This window comes from Rhipicephalus microplus, chromosome 8, assembly GCF_043290135.1.
Source record: "Rhipicephalus microplus isolate Deutch F79 chromosome 8, USDA_Rmic, whole genome shotgun sequence".
Taxonomy (NCBI): Eukaryota; Metazoa; Arthropoda; class Arachnida; order Ixodida; family Ixodidae; genus Rhipicephalus; species Rhipicephalus microplus.
In genome coordinates this window covers 119,372,036-119,395,601 of record NC_134707.1, presented here as the reverse complement: position 1 = coordinate 119,395,601, position 23,566 = coordinate 119,372,036, and the positions used below count along the sequence as shown (strand labels likewise).

At 45.5% G+C, this 23,566-nt stretch overlaps 1 protein-coding gene across 1 annotated transcript in view; it reads left to right on the top strand.

The window, feature by feature from the left end:
* Positions 1–23,566, top strand: part of LOC119164577 (putative diacylglycerol O-acyltransferase Mb3761c) — a 593,703-nt gene that overhangs the window by 507,408 nt on the left and 62,729 nt on the right. Inside the window, exon 9 of the mRNA XM_075872525.1 lies at positions 22,961–23,196. Within this exon, the coding sequence (XP_075728640.1) occupies positions 22,961–23,196 (236 nt within the window). The remainder of the gene's footprint in view (positions 1–22,960; positions 23,197–23,566) is intronic.

Sequence of the window (23,566 nt, the reverse complement as noted above, 5' to 3'; positions counted from 1 at the left end):
GACTGTCCGTTTATGAAGCTTTTTGTTCAGCCGCTTGCGTAGAACAAAGCAAAGTAATTGTTTACATCCGCACGGACTTGACTTATGTTTCACACTCAGTAAGTTCAAATCACGACAATCCGTATGTGTGTCTTCGTATGAAGAAGAATGTTGTTTTGTTCACACTTATTGGTGGATATATATCTCCGTCAGCGCGATTTGACGGTGACAGAATAAAAGTCATCATAATAAGGACCAATGGGCCTTGTATCATCACCAGTGACTTGAACGCCCATTACATGCTTTGGGGGAGCACTAGGATGAATTCCAGGGGCAGGAATATTGTTACATTCGCTTCCAACTACGACCTTTCCATCATGAGCGATAGCGCCCCAACATATTTGCGGGGTCTCACGTATGTCAGTTGCCTTGACCTGACGTTGGTGTCACGGTGCTTCTCTCACAAAGTTTTGCGACATTGAGACTCACGAAAGTGATCACATACCCACCTACGTGAAGATCGATGGACTCAAAAGAACTTTCTCTTCCAGTGTTGTAATTGGCACTGACTGGTCGATGTTTACATCGCGTGTTGAATATGCTTGCCAAGAAGGCCTTGCCTGCAGCCTGGAAAATACCATCGCGGAAGCGTCCAAGTGTAAATGATCATTCTCGTCTAAAATAACACAGTTCGTCATTGAAATGGAAAAATTAAAAGCTATACGAAGGCGTGCTGAACGACAATACAGACGCACAAAATCAATTTACGACCTGAGGGAAGCAAGGCGGCTCGAGAAAAAGATTCAACGACGTATTAAGAAGCTGGAGAGCGAACGCTGGAAAGCATTCTGTGAATTTCTAGACCCTCATTAACCGCTGTCATATATCTGGAGAACAGTCCGTGGCCTTCGCTCCTCTCCGCAACAACGGCACCCTCTTAAAGCTTTGGCCCTGAATCATAGAAAAACAAAACTCGAGGTGGTTGAAAAATTTTGCACGAGAGTTTCCGGGAATATTATGAACGAGAGCATCGACGCCGTGATCGTTCCTGAGACGCGATTACCAGAAATGGACCTTCCGTTCACCATGGAAGAACTGGAAGGTGCGTTAGTCGCTTCTAAGCGCATGTCATCGCCAGGTCCTGATGATATTCTTTATAGTGCGCTGGGACATAGATAAAAAGCCAGAAGAGAACTTTTAACATGCTTCAATAACACCTGGCTGAGCTGCCGTGTTTCCCGAGAGTGGAAAATAAGTGGAATAGTAACACTTCTGAAATCGCGAAAATCACCATTGGATTTTACAGCGTATCGCCCTATTGCCCTCGCAAGCTGCCTAGGAAAAGTGATGGAAAGAATGGTTCTGTTTCGGCTCGAGTGGTACTTGGAACGATACACCAAATACCCTTCTTGCATGGCAGGCTTTCGTCGGGGCCGCTCCTCCATCGACTGTGTCCTTGACTTATCGACATTTGTTCAGCAAGAAAAATGTCGCAAGCGTATGTCAGTGGCACTCTTTTTTGACGTGAAGGGTGCATATGATAATGTAGCTCACGATGCCATCCTCACTTCTCTCGCAGCAATGGGCATTGGTGGACGAATGTTTCAATAGGTAAAAGACAATATAACTGGCAGGAGTCTTTTTGTGCAAACAGATGAGGGTGAAACTACTGAACATTACACATACTGCGGAGTACCTCAGCGAGGTGTTTTAAGCCCCACCTTATTCAATGTTGCCCTCATTGGCCTGACAAAAGTTCAGCCACAGTCGGTATGCCTATCCATATACGCCGATGATATTTGACTCTGGAGTGCTGCAGTTACTCGCCCTCAAGTGCGTGCACGAATACAGCGGGCAACAGCTGCACAACAGCGTACCTTCAGAAACAAGGCCCGACTATATCAACTGTGAAGTGCGCGTTGATTACGTTTACACGCAAACCAATGACACCATACCCTGTTTACATCAATGGGCAGAGTGTCAAATATGCACGGACGCATCGTTTCCTGGGTGTAATTATTGACAGAAGTCTTTCGTGGAGCCCGCAATTGCGTACTTGAAAAAGAGACTGCTATCCATTGTGCATATAATGAAATTCATGTGCGGGAAAGCATGGAGAACTTCTGTGGCCTCCATGCTACAATTGTAGAGGGCACTATTTCTGGGTATATTTCGGTACAGCTTGCCGGTACTGACGAACACTTGCAAATCCAATACTCATTCTTTGGAGAATTTGCAGCGTCAGGCACTGCATATCTGCCTAGGACTGCCCCGATGCGCTCCTGCCTATGTCATAATCGTGCTTGCCAAGGACCATTCGGTCAGGGCATGTTGTGGCCATCCGGTCAGGGCATGTTGTAGATTGCCTCAGAGCGCATATTCGACATGCCAGCCATCTCTCCGAACACCACTTGGCCCTTCTACACTCCGAAAGACCACGTGCTACGTTTTCAGATGTGATAACCAAACACCTAAACAGCAGTCCATCAGGATATACGACAGATACGAGAATTGCACGTCCCTTGTGGCGCCTCGACCAGCCGCAGGTACGTCTAGAAATTCCGGGTATCAAAAGGAAACCAATCACTCCAGAGTAGCATTGAAGCAAGCAACACTGCTATTATTATATGAGTTGTACTTGGACCGAACGCAGATATACACTCATGGGTCAGTCTCGTCCAGCAGCTCATCAGCTGCCGCTGTAATTACGGCTGCAGCAATGACGATCAAGTTTAGGTTGTCGCATACGACTACGTCGACGGCATTAAAGCTTGCTCCTATAAGAACCGCTTTACAATATCTCGTTCAAGAGCGTCCAGAAAAATGGGTCATATTCTGTGATTCGAAGGCAGCACTTCAGAGTTTGCAGTTTACCATGCGGAAGAAGAATAATGAACAATTGGTACATCAAATAAGACATTCTCACCATCAAGCTGTTGCACGAGGGCATGATATTATATATCAATGGCTGCCTGGACATATCGGTATTACCGGAAATAAATCAGCCGATGATGCAGCCCGCTCAGCCCATGAAGGAACACGTGTGGTCCCAATTCCTCTATCAAGGACTGATGCAGCAAGACAACTTTACTTTCTGGCTCGAAATTTTACACACAAGTTCTGGTCGTCTACCTGCTTCCAAAGGTGTCACTTATATGAACTGGATCCTTCGCTCAAGATACAGCTACCATCACAACTTTACCGCTCCAATGCGACACTGTTATGCCGCTTTTGGTTGGGTGTCACATTCACAAAGGTGTACTCCTTTCTCATCGGTATGGCAGACACCTCTACATGCGACTACTGTGGAGCTGAAGAGACCATTGAACACGTCCTGTGCAGCTGCGCTTGCCACAACACACAGCGATGCCAGCTCCGAATGGTTTTGAATCAACTGGACTCTAGACCATTCTCTGTGCAGAAGACTCTTGGACCTTGGGCGTCTGCCTGAACTGCGCAAAAAGCGGCTAAAGCCCTCCTACATTACTTGAAGACAACAAACCTGAATGACCGCCTGTAGATTGTGTGTGCTCCCCCAAGTGTGGTCGTGATTGTGTGTACCTTTCTTAACTCTCTGTAACCTTTTTTCTCTCCTTCATACCTTCCCCAGTGCAGTGTAGCAAACCGGATGTGTGTCTGATTAACCTCCCTGCCTTTCCTTGCATCTTTATCTCTCTCTCTCTCTTTCTTGTCTGTCAATTTCATTACTGTTGTGTTTAACAAAGAAAAACGATACCCTAATTTTCTACTTGTTTCCTTTGTGTAGTTACCTGTGCTTTATGTTAAGAATCTTCTGTGTACTGTTAGTGATGCACAGAGCCAGCGAGGTGCGCATTGCTAATGTTATAAAGGTCCCTTGTTTTCGAGCCAAGAGATTACATATACGCTTGAAACAGGAATGCATCTCTACAAGATGTGACAGCTACCCTAAGTGGCTCAAGCAACTTTCATCTTTCTATTGTTTTACGGTGTTACGAGCCAACACAAATGTGCTGGGGTCCGAAAATGCACCACCTTTACTGAAAGACACAAACTTGACATGAACGGACTTGTTGAGAGAGAGAAAAGGAAGGGAAAAAATGAAGGGTAAGGCCTACCACTCTAGTACTACGTTGGCTAACGCACACTAGCGCAGGGGAAACTTGGTTATACTTGATTAGTTATAGAAAACAGAATATCTAATGATACAGAACAGTTTCTTATGACGATGAAACACTACAAAGAATAGAGATCTTCAAAGAACATCAGACAGGTTCTTTGTTCTGGGTCCTGCCGTGTGTTGTACCTTCTGTACTTTGTGTCTCCTGGACAAAGCTTCTGGTCTTTCACTCTCCTGAAGTACACATTTTTTGTACGGCTTGACCATCATGAACGTATATCGACTCGCAGAACTTACAGTTACTCTAGCAAAAATTCCCTTCTTTCGCACTGAATTGAGTTCGAAGCTTCTTTAGAGCAGCTTCGTCTTAATTCCAGCATTTGCTTCGCTCAAAGCAAAGAAGCCGGGGAAAGGTGGGATAGCAGATGCACGGTCACTGCTCCCCGACAGCCATGGTTATAAGCTTCTAGCATCCACACACCGAGGCCTGCAAATCAATACAAATTGCTTTTGGCCGCAATCTTCGCGCACACTGTCTAGTGGCAGGTGCTGCCACGGCCCGCTGCTGTAGATTTCCCGGGCGTACCTGTGGTGCGAACCTAACAAGATTGACGCAGCCGTCGCACGCGACGCGCTTTTGTTTGGTGCTGCGCAAACACGCGCGCCTGCGAAGTCGCCGGGTGGATCCTGAGTTATCTTTCTGCCGGAAGAGCGGCGCTGGTCAAAAAAGAAAGTCTCTGTCTCGGTGGCTTAACTTATTTATGACGCTATTCCACGAGCGAACGAGGCTGACGCGACCAGACAGGGGCTGGCTTTAGAGGCGGAGTACTTGAATGAGCTATTCAATGCATGTTGTGTTGTTATATATAAGATATTTTTACTCGGCATGAAAACAATATGAGAGTCAACGTTATGCGTGCAAAAATACGGGGCTTCAGCATAGACGTATCTGAATGAACTTTATGCATATTCCAAATAAAGTTTTAATGCTATCTGTTCTTACACTGGCAGTTGCTCTAAATAGAGCTAATTGAACGAATAATGAAGTCCGTAAAAGCGCCACTTCGATATTCAGTTTTCTAGAACGGGACAAGTACAGCACGTCCCATTAATTTTTAAGTATGAACCAAAAAATACTTCTTCCTCTCCTTTGTTCTTAAATCACGCAATGACTTCTTAGCCTTCCAAGCGGTGCTGTCATTTCTATAATTCATAAATTTGGCTGTGTGTTTTTGTATTTTCAAATTAAGTACCTATGTGAGCGTCTGCACTACTTCGATGAATAGCTAAATTATTAAGAACGTTTAATGAATGTAGAAAGCGCTAAGTGGTGGTATGAAATTGCACGTTTAATTTTTTTCGAAATAGTCGAGAAGGCGTAGAAGTCGGTGGTGTTTTTGAAGTTCAGTGCACTTTTCTGTGACTGTTAAAAGAGCATTTCTTTGTTGATGTAATATTATTTTATCGATGAAGTGAATAATATCCGTACACACGCTGTTCTAAGGTAATAATAGTGTTACGTGAATGACGATTTGCTTGCAGGGTAAAATACTTTTTACAAGATACATTTACAAGGACGGTCACACAGGTCAACGGTTCAGCTTGACTGCTTGCTTGTTTCTTTTTTCTTACCCTTATCCATTATGGGGGATTGGCCAGGAAGCTGCTGGTTAATATAAGTGAACAGTTAAGGACTAGCCAGAGTAGGGAGAAGGGGTGATTGTTTTGTTTCTTTTCAAGAGAACGTGGCCATTTCACACTGAGGAAAAAAACAACGAAAATAAATTAATAGAAATTTTTGAATTACTTAGAATCACTCATAATACATCATTCTTCAGTATGGGTTGAATTGATGCAATCCAACAATGAAACTGTACTTTTAGGCTTGGTTAGGCTCAAAAAAGTAATCTCTTGTGTCACACAGGAATTCGCAGAGAGACTGAAGACTTCGTGATCGTAAATTTTAATGAAGCAGTCACAAAGGACAGAATATTCGGAGCACTTCCCCTTTGTCCCTTCTCTTGTCTTGTGTCTTACATTTTGAATGCGACAGCGTTAAGGACCTCATTTCGCAGAAATTCGGGCGGCGGCGCTGGTGTAATCGTCGTTGATTGTGAGCGAAAAATTATCATCTTATGCATGACCAAAAAATCAAGAGCAATGCAAACAACATAAATGAATGATGAAAAATTCTGGAGCACAGTGGGGAACGAACCAGAATTGTTAGGGGGTCCAAGTGAGAATTTAACCCGCGTCGTTTGCGTGGCAAGCGGATGTTCTACCAAATGGCCGCGCCTCTGTTCGTGAAAACAGGGAAAAGAACTTCCTCTGCATGGAAATGCAGTGAAAGCAACCTTCATGCTTCCAAAACACACGCGTCCTGTATATATGCTTCACAACGCAACATGAAATGTTGCAGTAATATAGCGCTGTACAAGCGCCCATTGCCAACGGCCGTCAGAATATGTGCTTATCATAATGTCTCCGTGGTTGAAAGCCGGTACCCTCTACAAAAGGCACACATGCTACTGGCGCGTATTTCAATAAAGCCACGTAGTAGGTACGTGTCGAATTCAAAAAGGTTTCGCGCACCTATTGTTTGAAGCACGCACTAGGAACAGGATGTCGCTCTCGCGTTCAACTTCTAAAGGCGAAGCTTTAGGGTCCCCTACCGGTTTTGCGTGCTACCTCATCAGTTATGTATTACCAAGACGCCCAACGTCGTACTCTTGCCCCAGACCCGCGTGCCATGGCGCATTCAGAAAAACTGAAACGCCAAAGCAGCGGGAAATTCACGTACGCCCACCTTGAAACATTCGCACGCGTGCCGTCGCCTTCTCCGCTTCGAGGATTCATTTCATTTCGCTCGTCTTCTGAGCATTTAGAGAGAGAAGAAACTTTCTCCTTTATTCCATAAAAAGTTTCTGGGCAAGTGGGTTGGGTCCTCAGTCCAGGGCTCCACGGGCCTTTGTGGCTCACTGGGCCTGGTCGAGCAAAGCCAGCTGGCTCTACAGACCAACACGAAGCCACACTTCTGAGCATTTACTTCCGCACTGAATTCACGTTATGCGTGAAAAATCTCGCGAGAGATATATTCTTCACATTATCAAACCAGTGCTTTGACGGGCGCGCCAGCACAAACTGCATAAGCAGACACGCCTAGTGTTGAGAATTCAAAAGGTATCGCCCTGTCTTCCCGCCGTACATACGCCGTCGGGGAGCTCATCTTCGCCACCCAATTTCACGGTTCGGGAAGAGGGCCGCCAACACAGAGCCGACGAGAGAGAAAGGGGCTTAACCTGCACCATTCCACTGGTAGCCTTCATGGGACCGGCTCCGATTTTTCCTTCGTTCTATTCAACCTGTCTCTTTCCTTTCTAGTCGTCTAGTCACCTTCAATAAACCAGCCTTGAAACTGTCACCAAAGAGTCGAGTTGCTCCTTTTTGAGGCTTCTGCGCGCGTGACCCAGGTGCCCTGTTAAAGTTACCACGCAGCGAAGAATTCATTGCCCAATCAGAGTCAGCTGACAAATATTACAGTGCAAGCAATCATATCTACACGCAGTGTTCACGGCGGATCTGTCCGGCTGCGAAGAAGCTAGATACGTTGAGGTATGTCGACTCGCTGCTGCATCGTTTTCTATTTTCAGTCTTCATAGCAATCTTAGCCAAAATCGGGCTCTCTTAGCCATAGCAATCTTAGGCCGAATCAGCAGCCGGTGAGCCTTTTGGTGCTTCATGGGCAGTTTGCGATTGGGCCGTTGTGGAGCATCGCCGACGCGCGTCTATAGACGTTTACAACCCAACAATAAATGTAAGCTTCACCTACAACCAAAACGTTTCCACCAAAAAAAAAAACGTTCAGAAAAAGTGGCTAACCAATTATAGTTCTTGGTGCTCTATTGTGAGAGAGCATAAAGCCGTCCTGTTGGCCTCACACTTGATGAGGCCGTGTTGACAAATATTACAACGAGTGTGTTTAGAAAAAGGGGTTAATGATTTACAGTATTTGGTACGAAACTAAGGGAGAGCTGAAAGCCGTCCCGTGGTCGAGCAAGCACGTCTGAGTACCTGCTGAGTGTGTTTAGAGAAAGTGATTAACGATTTCGAGTAACGACTTTGAGTATTTAGTACTTGACTATGGGAGAGCCTAAAGCCGTCCCGTATTCGATTGCTGCCCTGGCAGGCTCGAGAGTAGTGTGTATAGAAAAAGTTATTAACGATTCAGAGTACGAGGTACTCTACTATGGGAGAGCGTAAAGCCGTCTCTTGGGCTCGAGAGTAGGGGGGGGGGGGTTAGAAAGAGTGGTTAACGATTCAGAGTACTAATTACTCTACAATAGGTGAGCATAGAGCCGTCCTGTGGGTAACGCCGCACATGGGAAGCATTATCACTCGAGAGTAGTGCACGTGACAGCCGACTACCGGTTTACGTTTGGTCATGTCTGGGACGCGATGTGGCAATCAGTGTTCTTTATCCAGGCATGCGTTGGGGCCGCTGGTTTTCGGTTCAAAAACGTTGACCTCTTACGCAATTTCTGCAGAAAATTTAGCATAACTCTCCGTAAATCCTGATGTTTCAAGTAGGGACGACGAACTTTTACTTATAATTGCTCATATATGTGTGTTTGCAGCAAAAAATCACTTGTGGTTGCAACGAATTCTGTGAATCTTGACCCCCCCCCCCCTCCCAATATCGCTTGATTTTTTTGTTTTGATGTTTCTCTTCTACTCGCTCTTCTCCTACGTATTTTAGTCAAGCTGTGTCACTCATGTACTGATCTTGTGGTTGTGTTTGTGCCCCTCCTGCTTGGGCCTTTTTGGCCTGCAGTATTTCACAAATAAATAAATAAATAAATAAATAAATAAATACCACGTAGCACGACTCTCTCGCGCAGATGAATAGCAGGTGACGCACTGCTCTGGGGGCAGTATTTGTAAATATTTTCATTTTGTAACCAACAATAGTTTTTAGCATCACGTAGTTTATAAGCTAGCTCAGCCAAAGTAGCCCCGCCGCGATGGTATAGTGGCTATGGTACTCGGCTGCCGACCCGCTGGTCGCGGGTTCAAATCTCGGCTGCGGCGGCTGCATTTCCGATGGAGGCGGATATGTTGTAGGCCCGTGTGCTCAGATTTGGGTGCACGTTAAAGAACCCCAGGTGGTCGAAATTTCCGGAGCCCTCCACTATGGCGTCTGTCATAATCATATGGTGGTTTTGGGACGTTAAACCCCACAAATCAATCAATCAATCATCAATCATCAGCCAAAGTACGGCTCTCCATGAAGTAAAAAGGCGATCCTCTAAAGCGTGGGCGAAAATTGGCTTCAGATTGATGTTTCCGCGCCATGCTCGCGACGTGGTTTTTGGGACACTTAGGCAAGCAGCTAAGCGAGTGGATTTTCTTTGAGATTTGTTGCTTTCGCTATTTTTGAGGCAAAGTGTGAGCGTGCCTTTAGCATTCCTGTCGATTCGCACCTTCGATGCTAGGTTGGCTAATCGTTTCCCTGTTTTGGTATCAACCAACACTGCTGAACAATTTCAGGTCACATTTTAGTAACTACTGGCCCAGATTTCACCTACTCTCGCCCCAACCCATATTGATTACAATCCTTGAATTATTTTCATTCTAATCCTCAGGTACTCTTACTTTTTGATATATGTGCACATTGTTAATAAAGTGAGTGAACCTTGTCATGGTACAAAAAATAGAGTATTGTTAATTCTGTGTGACTCACCTAATATAAGCACATTACAGTGAGATCAATGAGATAACGTGCTAAAAAGCGCCTATGCTACTTATGCCAACGATGGGTGACCATTGGCATGGGTGCTGTGAAAACAATTTCTTGGTGAATGTAGCTGCACTCCAGCCTCCAGTCTTGTGAAAGTCCCGCCCATAATCAAGAACGCTCGCCCCACCGCTGTAGTCTAGTGGCTAAGGTATAGCTGGCTGCTAACGCGTAATACTGTAGGCCCGTGTGCTTAGACATCGGTGCACGTTAAAGAATCCCAGGTGGCCCCGCTGTGGTGGTCTAGTGGCTAAGGTACTCGGCTGCTGACCTGCAGGTCGCGGGATTGAATCCCGCCTTCGGCGGCTGCATTTCCGATGGAGACTGAAATGTTGTAGGTCCGTGGGCTGAGTTTTGGGTACAGGTTAAACAACCCCAGGTGGTCTATATTTCCTGAGCACTCCACTGCGTAGTCTCTCATAATCATATGGTGGTTTCGGGACGTTGAACCCCGCATATTATTCAAATCAAGAATCCCAGGTGGTCGAATTCTCCGGAGCCTCCCACTACGCGCGTGTCTCACAATGATGTGGTGGGTTTGAGACGTTAAACCCTACATATCATTCAGTCAAGAATGCTCTCGGTCATGTGCTCCACACACATTTGTACTTGATATCAGTATGCCCAGCGTGTAGATATCAAGTATATTTGCTTGCAACGTGGTATCTGAATGCTCTCGGTCATGTGCTCCACACACATTTGTACTTGATATCAGTATGCCCAGCGTGTAGATATCAAGTATATTTGCTTGCAACGTGGTATCTATGTGAGTACGAGCTAATATGAAAGAAAGCCTTTCGCGAATGTCTTGTGCGTTCTTGCTTCGTCCCTGCCTACATGTCTGCTCTGCTCTAGCTTTTTAGGGTGCGATATCAACTCACCCGTCAAATCATCCTCGAGTGCGAATGTGGCCACGCAGGGTAGCGCACCACGTGATAAATTCTCGTTTAAAATCTCGTAAAAAGTTTTGTCACGTCTGCGTAGTGATACGCCTGGCTCCTGTAAAAAAAAACACCACTACTTCTACGCTGCTAGAGTTACCTACAAAATTACGCTGTGCCAACGTGACGTAACGCTCATAGCATCTTCCTTTAATCATAAGTTCTAAACTGTACGCCTCGATACCGTTATCTGTGCTTAGTAACGTACATCGGGAAAAACCATTTGTCTGCTTTTTTATTGAAATATAAAATAAACTAGGGAGTTTTTGTCAACGTTACTAGACGATGGCTACCCCAGGTAACGTTTTTTTGAATACTGTTTCACCTGTACTTTTCCGACCATCACCTGTGTAACACCTGCTGTATATATTATTCTTCAATAAACGAATATAACGTGAAACATTGAAGGCAGAATCGTTCAAATAACTTGCCCTGGCTCGAACTAAAAAAATGGCAGTTCCCACATCCAGTGGGAATCGACGATATGCGAATCACGAAGAAGAAGGTTGATATGCCACTTTCAAATGGCCACAACGTTGCGAGGTGGAGGTAACTTATGCCGTACACGACTTCCGTGTCATGATTATCATGCTTTGATGCGCTGTTTATCTTCGTCATCGATTCACGTCACGTGATGCCAAATTTAGTATATGTGGAGCTAGCGAAACGGCCGCGAGCACGCTATAAGCGTGGTATGTTGTCATGTTCCTACATGTCACGCGTCTCGTGATTATCATGTTTGCACCAGTCATGTACCTTTGTCATTCATTGATATCACATAACACCAAATTTGGTATATGTGGAGCTAGCGAAAGGCCTCAAGTGCATCATAAAAGGCCCAATATGCTCCAACGTAACGTTGACGCCCGCGCATGCTGGGCACAGCTTCGCTACGTTAGCAAAACGCGAGCACTCTAGTCTGACGCCAAACGCGTGTGGAGCGACCAGCGTCTGTCGTCGCGGCCCGGCGGCAACCAGCGCAAAATGCGACATGCTGCATTTGGCGCCAATGCGTTACCCAGACAGCACTGCGTCTGCTTCTCTTCGAGACGCAGGGACGCCGGACGCGCTGAAACCTGCATGCGTCACAGCAACGCAGCGCGCGCCTGCGAGTATATGGCAGGACCGGCGCCTGGCGTGGCAACGCCGGCGTGTCGCGACGAAACGAACGCCGGCTCGCCCGCACACCGGGTCACGTCGTAGTGTATTGGCGCCTTGACTGTGGCATGTGCTAATGTTCTCACATGAAAGGCATCTCATACTTATGATGTTTGCACCAGTCACATACCTTCGTCATTCATTGACGTCACGTAATACCACATTTGGCAAATGTGAAGCTAATGAAACAGCCGCGACCACATCATGAGTGTGGTATGTAGTCACGTTGTTACATGACGCGCCTGTTGTGATTATCGTGTTAGGATGTGTCATTTACCTATGTCGTCTGTTCGCGTCACGTAGTGCCGAATTAGGTATATGTGAAGCTAGCGAAACAGCCACGAGCGCATCATGAGCGTAGCCTGTAGTCTTCTTGTTACATGACACGCATCTGTTGTTTATCATGTTTGCACCAGTGTGTATTATGTTTCCAACTTCGTCATCCTTTCACGTCCTATACTACCAAATTGTGTATAAGTGAACCTAGCAAAACGGTCGTCAGCGCATCATGAGCATGGCATGTGGTCATGTTCTTACATGACATGCATCTCGTGATTATCATGCTTGCACTTGCACCAGTCAACTACCTTTGTCATCCATTCACGTACTGTAATACCAAATTTGGTATATTTGACACTAGCAAAATGGCCAAGAGCGCATCGTAAGCGTGACATGTAGTAATGTTACATGACAGCACCGCCATGGTGGTCTAGTGGCTAAGGTACTCGGCTGCTGATGCGCAGGTCGCGGGATTGAATCCTGGCTGCGGCGGCTGCATTTCCGATGGAGGCGGAAATGTTGTGGGCCTGTGTGCTCAGATTTGGGTGCACACTAATGAACCCCAGGTGGTCAAAATTTCCGGAGCCCTCCACTACGGCGTCTGTCATAATCATGTGGTGGTTTTGGGACGTTAAACGCCACATATCAATCAATCAATCAATCAATCAATGCTGTTACATGACACGCATGTCATGATTTTCAAGTTAGGGTGTGTCGCCTGTGTCGCCTTGCAATCATGTCATACGATACCCGTTTAGCAATATGTCATGTGAACGAAACCACCGCAAGAACTGCAAGACCATAAAATGTAAATCATGACATTCGTGGCATACGTGTCTTGATTATCTTGTTATGACTAAGCAAGTATGCTCGTCATGTAGTCATGTTATGCCATACCAAGTTTGGTATCGATTCCATTATCGAAACGGCCAGGAGAACTAAAGGTCGTAGACGGCTAGATAGATAGATAGATAGATAGATAGATAGATAGATAGATAGATAGATAGATAGATAGATAGATAGATAGATAGATAGACAGACAGACAGACAGACAGACAGACAGACAGACAGACAGACAGACAGATAGATAGACAGATAGATAGACAGATAGATAGATAGATAGATAGATAGATAGATAGATAGATAGATAGATAGATAGATAGATAGATAGATAGATAGATAGATAGATAGATAGATAGATAGATAGATAGATAGATAGATAGACAGACAGACAGATAGACAGACAGATAGACAGACAGATAGATAGATAGATAGATAGATAGATAGATAGATAGATAGATAGATAGATAGATAGATAGATAGATAGATAGATAGATAGATAGATAGATAGATAGATAGATAGATAGATAGATAGATAGATAGATAGATAGATAGATAGATAGATAGATAGATAGATAGATAGATAGATAGATAGATAGATAGATAGATAGATAGATAGATAGATAGATACGTTCAATGTCGCCGAAGGTCGCTATGAAATGCTTCGCATTTAGTACGTTGCGTTCTGAAATTCAAGTCCGCACTGGAGGGATACCTTCCTGAGTGAGCGTGCCGCGTGGACGAGTAGAAAGGGCTCACATGGGACATCTATCGGAACACATTATTTATGAGCGCTGGCTGTCGAATATACTACGGCTGGGTTGTATCTGCAGGCATCTTCGTGGGTGCGGTTCTGGCAGTGTTGTCTGCTTTTACAATGCCGGGCTTGAATCAAGCAAAAGAAGGAAGGAATGCCTTTCATTCATTTGGTAACGCAGCCATCGTTCACGTGAACGCTAGTGTCTCTCGCAGGGGCGAATGTGAATGTTGATGGAAACTCTAAAACACTCTTGGAGGCATTGGACGTTTATCTCACAGTGTGGTATATGTGAGCAGGTGAAATTGCCACCAGGTAACTTGATGAATATATCAAAAGGCTTCAAGAGGAAGCTGAAAACATTTTGCTGCGGGAGTGCATCGACCATGACCGCATACGAAATATACTTCAGCACTGTAAGAAGCAAGAAGTATAATAAAATGGTGGACATTGCATTTATTAAAGAAAATGTGCAGCATAAGTATACCGAGACTCATACAGGCTTGCCATTTTGAGGATGTGCGATAATGGCCAATCTATCTCTTGAGGCGCCACAGACATGCGTGACCCCCTTACCGTGCAGTTCTTTCGAAAAACGTTGCGGACTCGATACATTTTACTGTATATAGGGAGATATGTGCTGAACGCTGGTTGGAATGATAAAATTTTGAAGTCCTATTCTACAGCGAATTCTGTCGTGGAACTACGGCGCCATTTACCATTTCACTCCTAAGAATGAGGGGCCTACAACACGCGCGTTTCTTTTAACACCTGCATGAAGAAATAGAATATTTTGTACGTGTCAACGCACCTTATCTTCCCTCGACCAAGGTAAAGTCGTTTCATGGTCACTGTAAAAGCCGTCCAAACTCACAGTAATTTATTGCTACAAATGTGGCGTTCCAGGAATATTTTTTAAAGGATCGCGTTAACTATTACCGAAGGCAAGTGATAGTCAAGCCTTTCATTCATTTGGTGAACGAAAGGCTGAAGAAGACTGTCAGCTGCATGGATAACGAGGCAGCTGACAGTCTCGAATTACCGGCCCTTTTGCTTGCCTTTTTTTTTCTTGTGTGTAGACCTCTGTTTGTTTATTGGTCGTGGGGATGCTGACGATACTGCTGAATAATATCAACATCGAATTGCACTGGTGCGCGCCTGGGTGCCCTGGTGGCCATTTCGTCCAATCATCGTAGCATCCTTGCACCCCAGTGCACACATTTAGATTAGTCGAAAATGGCCGAACTGAAACGTCTTGTAAGTGCACACTTCCGGTCTGGCGTCCACAATCATTACCCATGCCCGATTTGTCAACTTTTTTCAATCTCTGTTTTTCGCCTGTTTAATTAGTTAGATTGCCACTTTTCCTCTTTTAAATCACCTTCTGCTCCACCTGCCTTATTTCGATTATTTTGCCATTGCTGGTATGTATTTCACCCCTATTTTCCGAAACGAAGCAAGCTACCGCACATTCGTATTCTATTCTGCCAAACACGATACAAACACAAAGTTCCGTCTGTGTTTGTCCTAGCTCACTTCGTGTCTGTGCAACATCGTGCGCTTAAATTTCGCCTTGTTTGCTTCACGTCTGGTTACAACATAGTTTGAAAATACAACAGAGACAAGTCACGCCAAAAGATTTCATCTAGGCCGCGGACATCACTCCCCGTTACACAGACTGGGTGGAATAGCTCTCCCAGGACATGCTCCATTCGGCGAATCACAACGGGAAATGAACGACGAAGATGTGCAGGAATTTCGATGTATTGAGACTTTCATAGATGACGTTTAAAATGATGGGGGAGAATGAATTCCGCAAGCATTCTCAGATTATGAACAATAGTGTACCACTATTTCTCACGAGGAACGCATATAACAGCTGCATCTTAGCAGTATTTACCAGCGTGGCAGAAACCTGGAGGCTTACAAACAGTGTTCAACTTGACTTCACTATGACGGTTCGAGCAATGGCAATGAGAGTGGTAGGTGTAACCTTATGAAAGCCCTGCAGTACTTTTTGAACATGGTCAGAAAACGCCTCGATCCGTAGTCGAGGCTTCTGAAAACACGTGAGCTAAATGTTATGGGGCAACGCTGCCTGTAATTTTCAAAAAAGGCATAAAGTAAACTAAAATAGCTTTTTCCTCTCGACAAATTATGCTACGTGCTAGAAAAGTATTGTGTCGTAGGCACAAGTATCGCCCTGTTCGCTGATTTGAGCATGGCGCCCATGGGAGTTAACGGGGAAGCCGCGGTAGGGAGCGTGTCCGTGTGTGCGCGCGTGATGGCACTGAAAAGCCACACGTTCGAAGAAAAAAAATATGCCATCTCCTGCTAATGGGAACCGTGTGTAGATGCGAAGCAGCGAATACTTGTTTAAAGGGGTACTGACACAAAAGCTTCGCCCTCGCGTTTTTTCTGCTGCAATGCGTTGCTGGGGGCCTGTTAGTCATGACACGACACATTGTTTGCTGCAGAACATGACAGATAATTAGTTGCAGGCCCCTCATTATCAATAAGTTTCAGTTTCGGTTTGAGAGAGTTCCAAAAACTGGGTGCAACTGTCGCCACCTAGCGTGTGCAGCTCTTGACCACGTCAGCACACATAACTGTGACGCACTTCCGCATGGTCCGCATCAAGAATTATTTTCGAATAGGAAACGGGACTGGAATGTCGCCAAACACAAAACTTTCTAAGCGTGCGCCACGGCCACGCACTCGCAACTAGCCGCCGAGAAGTATAGACTTCGAAAACTAGCGTGGCAAAAAAGAAATTGCGGCTTTGACGTCATCATAACTTGTTTTGTTGACCGTAGCGTGGTGGCGTGAGGGAAGTAGGAGGTCACCTGGGGGTCACCTCCGAGGGTTTCTATAGCGCTATGGAGTTGTTCGCTCACGCTAACTTCAAAATAATTTAAAATATTTTTCAAGCTATATTCGCTGGCCCCGCCGCGGTGGTCTAGTGGCTAAGGTACTCGGCTACTAACCCGCAGGTCGCGGGATCGAATCTCGGCTGCGGCGGCTGCATTTCCGATGAAGGCGGAAATGTTGTAGGCCCGTGTGCTCAGGTGTGGGTGCAGTTTAAGAACCCCAGGTGGTCGAAATTTCCGGAGCCATCCACTATGGCGTCTCTCATAATCATATGGTGGTTTTGGGACGTTAAACCACACATATCAATCAATAAATCAAAGCTATATTCGCTGTTGAAATCTTGCAGGTGATATACGAATGTTCACGAGAATTTGACCCCGTAGCCGATCTCGGCCCCGAAATTTTGTGTCGGTACTCCTCTAACGGCAGCCGCAGAAACTCGTTTAGTCGCCTTAAGCAGGTGCACCAACATTCAGAACCTCTACCTCAGTAACGCTGCCATGAACGCTGCCGGTGACAATTACTAGGGCATCGCTAAACAGTCGCTCCCTCAGCGCACACGACATAGACATTGAGCGTGACCCCGGGCCACGTGTCCCGTGCTGACCGAAGCTCACTCACTCTATCTCACGGAAACGTGGAACGCCGCATAACCAACGATCAACGGCTGGGAGGTGATCGTGTGTATGAGGAAGCGTCTTATTGCCTTCGCCGCCGACTCGGGAGAGAGAGGAGGGAGCGTAGGACGAGAGACAGAGTATGGAGGGGGAGTGCATGCGCTCTGTGGATTGCGCGAGAAGGGAGAGAGGGGAGCGCAGCAGAGGAGAGAAAGAGAAGGGGACGCTGTGGGAGTCAGGAAAAGAGGGACACAGCTACCAGCATAACATGCTTCGCATGTAAAAACGAAAAGTGCTCAAGGTAATGCGGCTCGTCTGACGCACCTTCTTCCCCCATGCCATCCCTACCCATTGCTCATTCATCGCGGCGAGACAAGAGAGAATGCGATGGCAGAGTGCGATAAATTTTTAAACCTCCACTCGTACGTGGCTTATTCGAAAAACTTTTGCGGCGTTCACCATGTGAGGCAATGAGTTCATTGAATCCATTGTATGGCTATTCAGAAAAGTGTTGCAGGGCCAGGAAGAGAGCAGAGTGAGTTAGAGTAAACGGTGCTTTAGTATGAGTGAAAAATCAAGAGAAAGGTATGGACATGGGCAGGGCAAGTAGCGCATTCGGTCATTCCAGCGACGCAGGCGGCGCCACGTAGCCGTTCTCCAAAGCTGTCATAAGGTGATAAAACTGTGACGCAGTTGGGTCTCTCAGTAGTTATAAATCAATCAACGCGTCTTCATCCTCCGCGACGCTGACGTAAATGCCCGTGACATCACCATCCCGTCCGCCATTTCGACCTTCCACTGCGTCGTCTATAGTTGCTGGAATGATCTAATTGGCAAGATAACAGCGAGTCCATAGGGTAACCAACTGGATTCCAAGAGCAGGCGAACTGGAGAAGGGAAGATAGAGAGTTAGGTGGGCAGATGAAACTTGCAACCTTAGGCGCATAACGTAGGAGCAAGCATAGGGCTGGTGCTATAAGGTATTGTTACGGCGAACAGCTATAACGCTACATCATCATATCCTACTCGAGATTAACTCACCTGATGGTGCTTTTGTTAAACGGAAAACCAGGTTAGCTCATGACTTTTTTAGGGGCGAAGCTCTTTATAGCGGCACCCGTTCGTCCCTCGTGGCCGTTATAGTAGTGTGTAAAAAGTATAACATTTTGACCTCCAAGGTAGTGCCGGTGGGAGATTTCTTCTGTGCGTTGTTGGGCAATAAAAAATTCGCAGCGTGTGCGTTAACTAAAAGCCGAACTCTCCTGTCCCTCATTCCCCCTTAGCAGCCAATGGCGTGTACATTGAGCACTATCTGACAAGAAAGGGTTGCTACGTTATACTCGCTGGGCGTAACCTCCTTGGTGTTAGAAAGGTTTAGCGAGCGTTGGGCCGCGGTGCCAAGAATACACTGAACTACTGTACACCATGAACTCGAGGTGGTTAAAAGTGGGAAGTAGACACGAAGCGCAAGCCGTAAGAATGTGTGCGTGTGCCACCTCTCGTTTAGTCCTTGGAATGTCCACTGGATGGCGGTGCATATGCGGAATATATGATAAAAAGATGCGAGATTGGGCACTTGGAGTGTTGAATAGATGGACGAACGGACACACAGACAGATGCATGGACGGACTCACCGATGGCTCCACTGACGGATGGACGCATGGACGGACGCAGGGGCGGATGCTTGGACGAACGCAGGGACGGACGCACACATGGGCGTGTGGACACACGAACAGAGGCACGCACGGACGGGTGGATGGACGCACGGACGGTCACACAGACGGACGCATGGACGGACGGAAGCAAGAACGAATGGACGGACGGATGCTTCGCCCCACTCTCCATCATTCACTCCGTGGATATGCAGCCATTTTTTTTCCTGAATTTTTATTCTGCGAAGGCTGTGATTCTGAGACACTTTTTGATGCCTTTATGAAGCTCCAGTTGGATGCACTGTCATCAAAATAGAAAGAAACGCGTACAGTAGGGCACTTCCGCTCTGGGCGGTTTCAGTTTTTTTACAGTCAGTTGTAACCTGGCTGGTAAAAGAGGCACTGCAGTATTTATGATGCATTCAAGGACAACTGGGGCGTTTTTTTTTATTTTTTTGCTGTCCGCAAAGTGAGAGCTCGATGCAAACGGATGCGAGCACCTGTTGGCATTTCTCGCTGTTGCTCTTGTACGATGTACAATAGCCTGAAACATTAATTTTCATTTCCTTTATGAGAAATCTTTAGTGTTTTTGTTCGTTGCAGTGATTTGGAAAGCGTGTTCACAAATATAACGTGCAAGTGAAGTATATTACTTCAACCACCAAAAATTTCGATTTGTTGCTTTGAAGTCTATCTGCACTTGCAGTGAAACTTCGTAACAATGAACGCGCACAGAAACACGCTTTGGAGTACTTAAGTTGAAAGCATACATTGTGCTGTTTGGACGTGTCAATTTCAAACAGATTTTTCATATTCTGAATTTAATTACATAAGGTTGTGTTTTTTCAAGGTTGAACTCCAAGACGTTTTCCTTGTTACTGTACGACTTCCAACTTCAGGCCTCATCTTTTCTCTTAATGTTTCTTTTTGTGAATATTGACATAATTTTAACGCGTGTTTATTTCGCATATTCTACAAAGCACTTTTGTGAGGAGGCCTCTAGCATCTTCTTAGAAGCTCCACTTTTCTCCCATTATTATTCAACTGATATATCTTGCGGGAATTGATACATCGAATTACATGGTCACACAAACACCTCCAAAACACTGGTTTCTAGAAAACAAAAGGCTATGTCGTTACCGCCCCATCGCGTTCGTCTAGAGTCTAAGGTGATCGGCTGCTCACCCGCAGGTCGCGGGATCGAATGCCGGCTGCGGCGGCGGCATTTTCGATGCAGGTGAAATTGTTGTAGGCCCGTGTGCTCAGTTTTAGGGGCACGTTAAAGAACCCCAGATGGTCAAAATTTTCGGAACTCTCCACTACGGCGTCTCTCATAATAATATGGTGGATGTTTAGAAAAGGACGAGCCGCCGTCCCCATGGTGAAGCCCACTGTCAGCCTCTTCTTTATTCTAACACACTGATCTGATCTTATCCTAATTATGATAGTGTCACTCGTCGTCTTCTACACAATATTTTCAACATCCTCCGCGCCCCAATAGTGGCGAGGTACGACGGAAAATACTAATGCACACAGTTTATAGGTACACACTTTAGTTCATGTGTCAGGTACGAGTCAATCCTTGTAGGTCCGTCGGACTTCTCACTGGTGCTTGGTCTTCCATCGGTGCTTCCGGCGTTTGTTCCACTCTCGCGCCTTTAAACGTGTTCTCCTTCATTTAATTGAGCAGTTTTTGATTGGCAGTTTTTTTCGTATGAAAATCGATAATGCTGGCGTCTGCTCGAGCGTCTGAAGGAGCTATTTGTGAGAAGTTTTCTCGAGACCTTAGTCTTGTCTGCAGTCACCTTGGAAGCATCGGCCTCCTTTCTTTTCCTTAATTTGCGTTTCCCCGCTTTTGACCTCGACACTGTCTTGGTATTTTTCTTTTCAGATGACATAAGAGGCGTGATTTGCATTTCCTTCAACCCTGATGTCTTCAGATTTTTCTAAAATCATAGGCTACGATCAATACAACGAGCTTGCTCCAGCGTTCTCATGATCGTCCTTCTGTATCTTTTCGAGTGACTAGCTAGCCTTTACTTTGCTTTATGCAGGCCATTATACGCATTGCTGTGACGACTTATTAAGATGATGACTCGTCCTCTTTGATGGGCACTTATCTTTAAGGTCGTAGGGGTCGTTTTTTAGATTTTTAAATGCTTCCTGATTTTCCTTCATACAGGTCTCTCTCGGCAGGTACGGTACACCTAACTAGCTGATGTAATCTTGTCGTTTACTTCACTGGTTCAGCAGCTCGACAAGGCTTCTAAAGTCGTAGAAGGGGTCTCTAGCCCCTGAAGCTGTTCTTCGGTGCTGATCTTCGAGATTGTGCTCTCTGCAGAGGAAATGCTGGTCTTCCTGCTTTCAGTATCCGTTTCCATTGAGCACGATTCATCGAGCTTTCGTGCGACAAGACTGTTATTGATGCTTGTAATGGCTAGATTGTGTGGTGACGCAGACAAACAGAGGACTTATCTTTCTGCTTTTGTTCTGATGTATTGTTTCATTGACTCCATGGGAGCTTGCGAGCTTTTAATGCGTCTTCAATCTTATGTTCTGCTCTTACTTCCACTCGAATAACCTCCTGAACATAATTGCCTGCTTCCTTCATCTCCGCTTCCAAACAATCAATGGGAACTGCGTCTTCTACATCCTTGTCAATTTCTATGAGAATCGATACTCCTTTGTCAAGATTTGGATGAAAATTGGTGAAAACACTTATTGGTGGGCGATCTATTATGCGGAAGACGTTTGATTTCTGCGATGACCTGCGTGAACGACCTTGCGTATTTGACTCCGCCTTTCGAAGAGGGCCGCCATAATCCGGTTAAGTGTCGGAAACAGGGTAATCACATGCCGGCCGTGTCACGAGGCAAAGTCGGAGTAAAACGGCAGCCGTCACAGAAGGGTCATAAGTTTTTGGCCTGTCACTCCTCATGATCTGGGTCTCGGTGATGGTTAGGCCTCGTTCACAAGTTTCACGTAATGACGGCTTCGCGAAGCCCTCCGGACTACAGGCGCGGTCGAGACGTCATAAAATCCGCACTGTCTCACCTTCGTAGGCCCTTTCTCCCGGGTTTCACGGCACCAAAATATTGAAAAAAAGGAGGAGCCACTGTCTCTATGGCAAAGCTTTGTTTGTTTTTGTTTGTTTGTTTGTCTGTTTGTTTGTAGCCTGGAATCCATGGCGTATACCTACTCCAGGGGATTGGCCAAGAAAATATATTGTATCCTATGGATGGCAACTGCACTATTACTTACAAAAAAAATGATGCACAAGAAAGAATATATTATCGAAACGAATAAAGATTCAGAGAGTGGGAAATTGAAGAGAGAAGAAAATATTCACTCATATAATAATGATAATTTCATTTTTGATAAGTTGATGGCGAAGCCCACCGTCAACATCTTCTTTACTCCAACAAATTGATCTAATCTTATCCTAAAGATGATTATGTCACTCGTCGTCGTCTACACAAAACTCGAGAATGGGTTTGGAATGTTTAATCTTCCATATCAATCGATCAATCAATCAATCGATCAATCAATCAGTCAGTGGTGCCGTTTTCGTTTATTTCGGTACCTTGAACATCATGCGCATTGGTTATTCACGTTTTCATCAATATATGTCCTGAATGTCAATTTGTTAGGCGAAACATTGCCTAAACATCATTCCCAATTTTTAATGAGAACTAGCAGGCAATAATACCAGGTAAAATTATGTGATAGTATTTGAAGTAATTGTTATGTAAATGTTAAGATAAAAAGTGGACGAAAAGATAACTCGCAAAGTTATCGTTTCTTTCACTTTTGCATTTACATTACAAATACTTTAAATAACAACTTCCACAATTTCTCTGGCATTATTGGCTAGTAGCTCTCATTAATTTTGCGCCTAACAAAGAAAACTTGCCCTTAATTTGAGACTTTCCTTCATTTCCTCTTTTTTTTTGCAATTCTGGAACATGTGCAGGTGTGTCTCGCTGTAGACCTGCGGTACGAGCCGGCGACCGGTGAGCCCGTCCCCGAGTTGGGCACCCAACTGAGCAGTGCTCTGGTGCGTCTCCCAACTAACACCGAGGGCGCCATACCGCGCCTTTGGGAAGTGCGGCAGGCCATGGACGAGCTCAAGAACTCCCCAGACCCCGTGGTGCTGTACGGGGCCGCCAACATCCTGTTCACTCTGTTGCCCTGCCGGCTGGCACACTGGTCGGTATAGACTACTTCACTTAAGGCACGTGGGTGCCGCCATTTTAGGCTGCTAAGACAATGTTTTCTTGCTTTTGTAAAACGCGGTTTGAAATAATTAGCTCCTTAGATACTGTATGCACCAACTGCTTTTAAATGCATGCAACTATCGTAACATGGGTCGCTTATCTGTTAAATACGCAGGTAACAACTTTGTGGCACTGAAAACTCTCAGTAAAATCTTGCATATATAGGCAACCTACCTCAACACGGCAGCCAAAGATGTTAACATCTATTGTGACTTGCACTATTGAAAGATTACTAGTGAAAGAAGAGGTTGATACACTGTTGTAGCTTCAATCTTTCGCTGTGTGAACTAATAGCAGCTTTA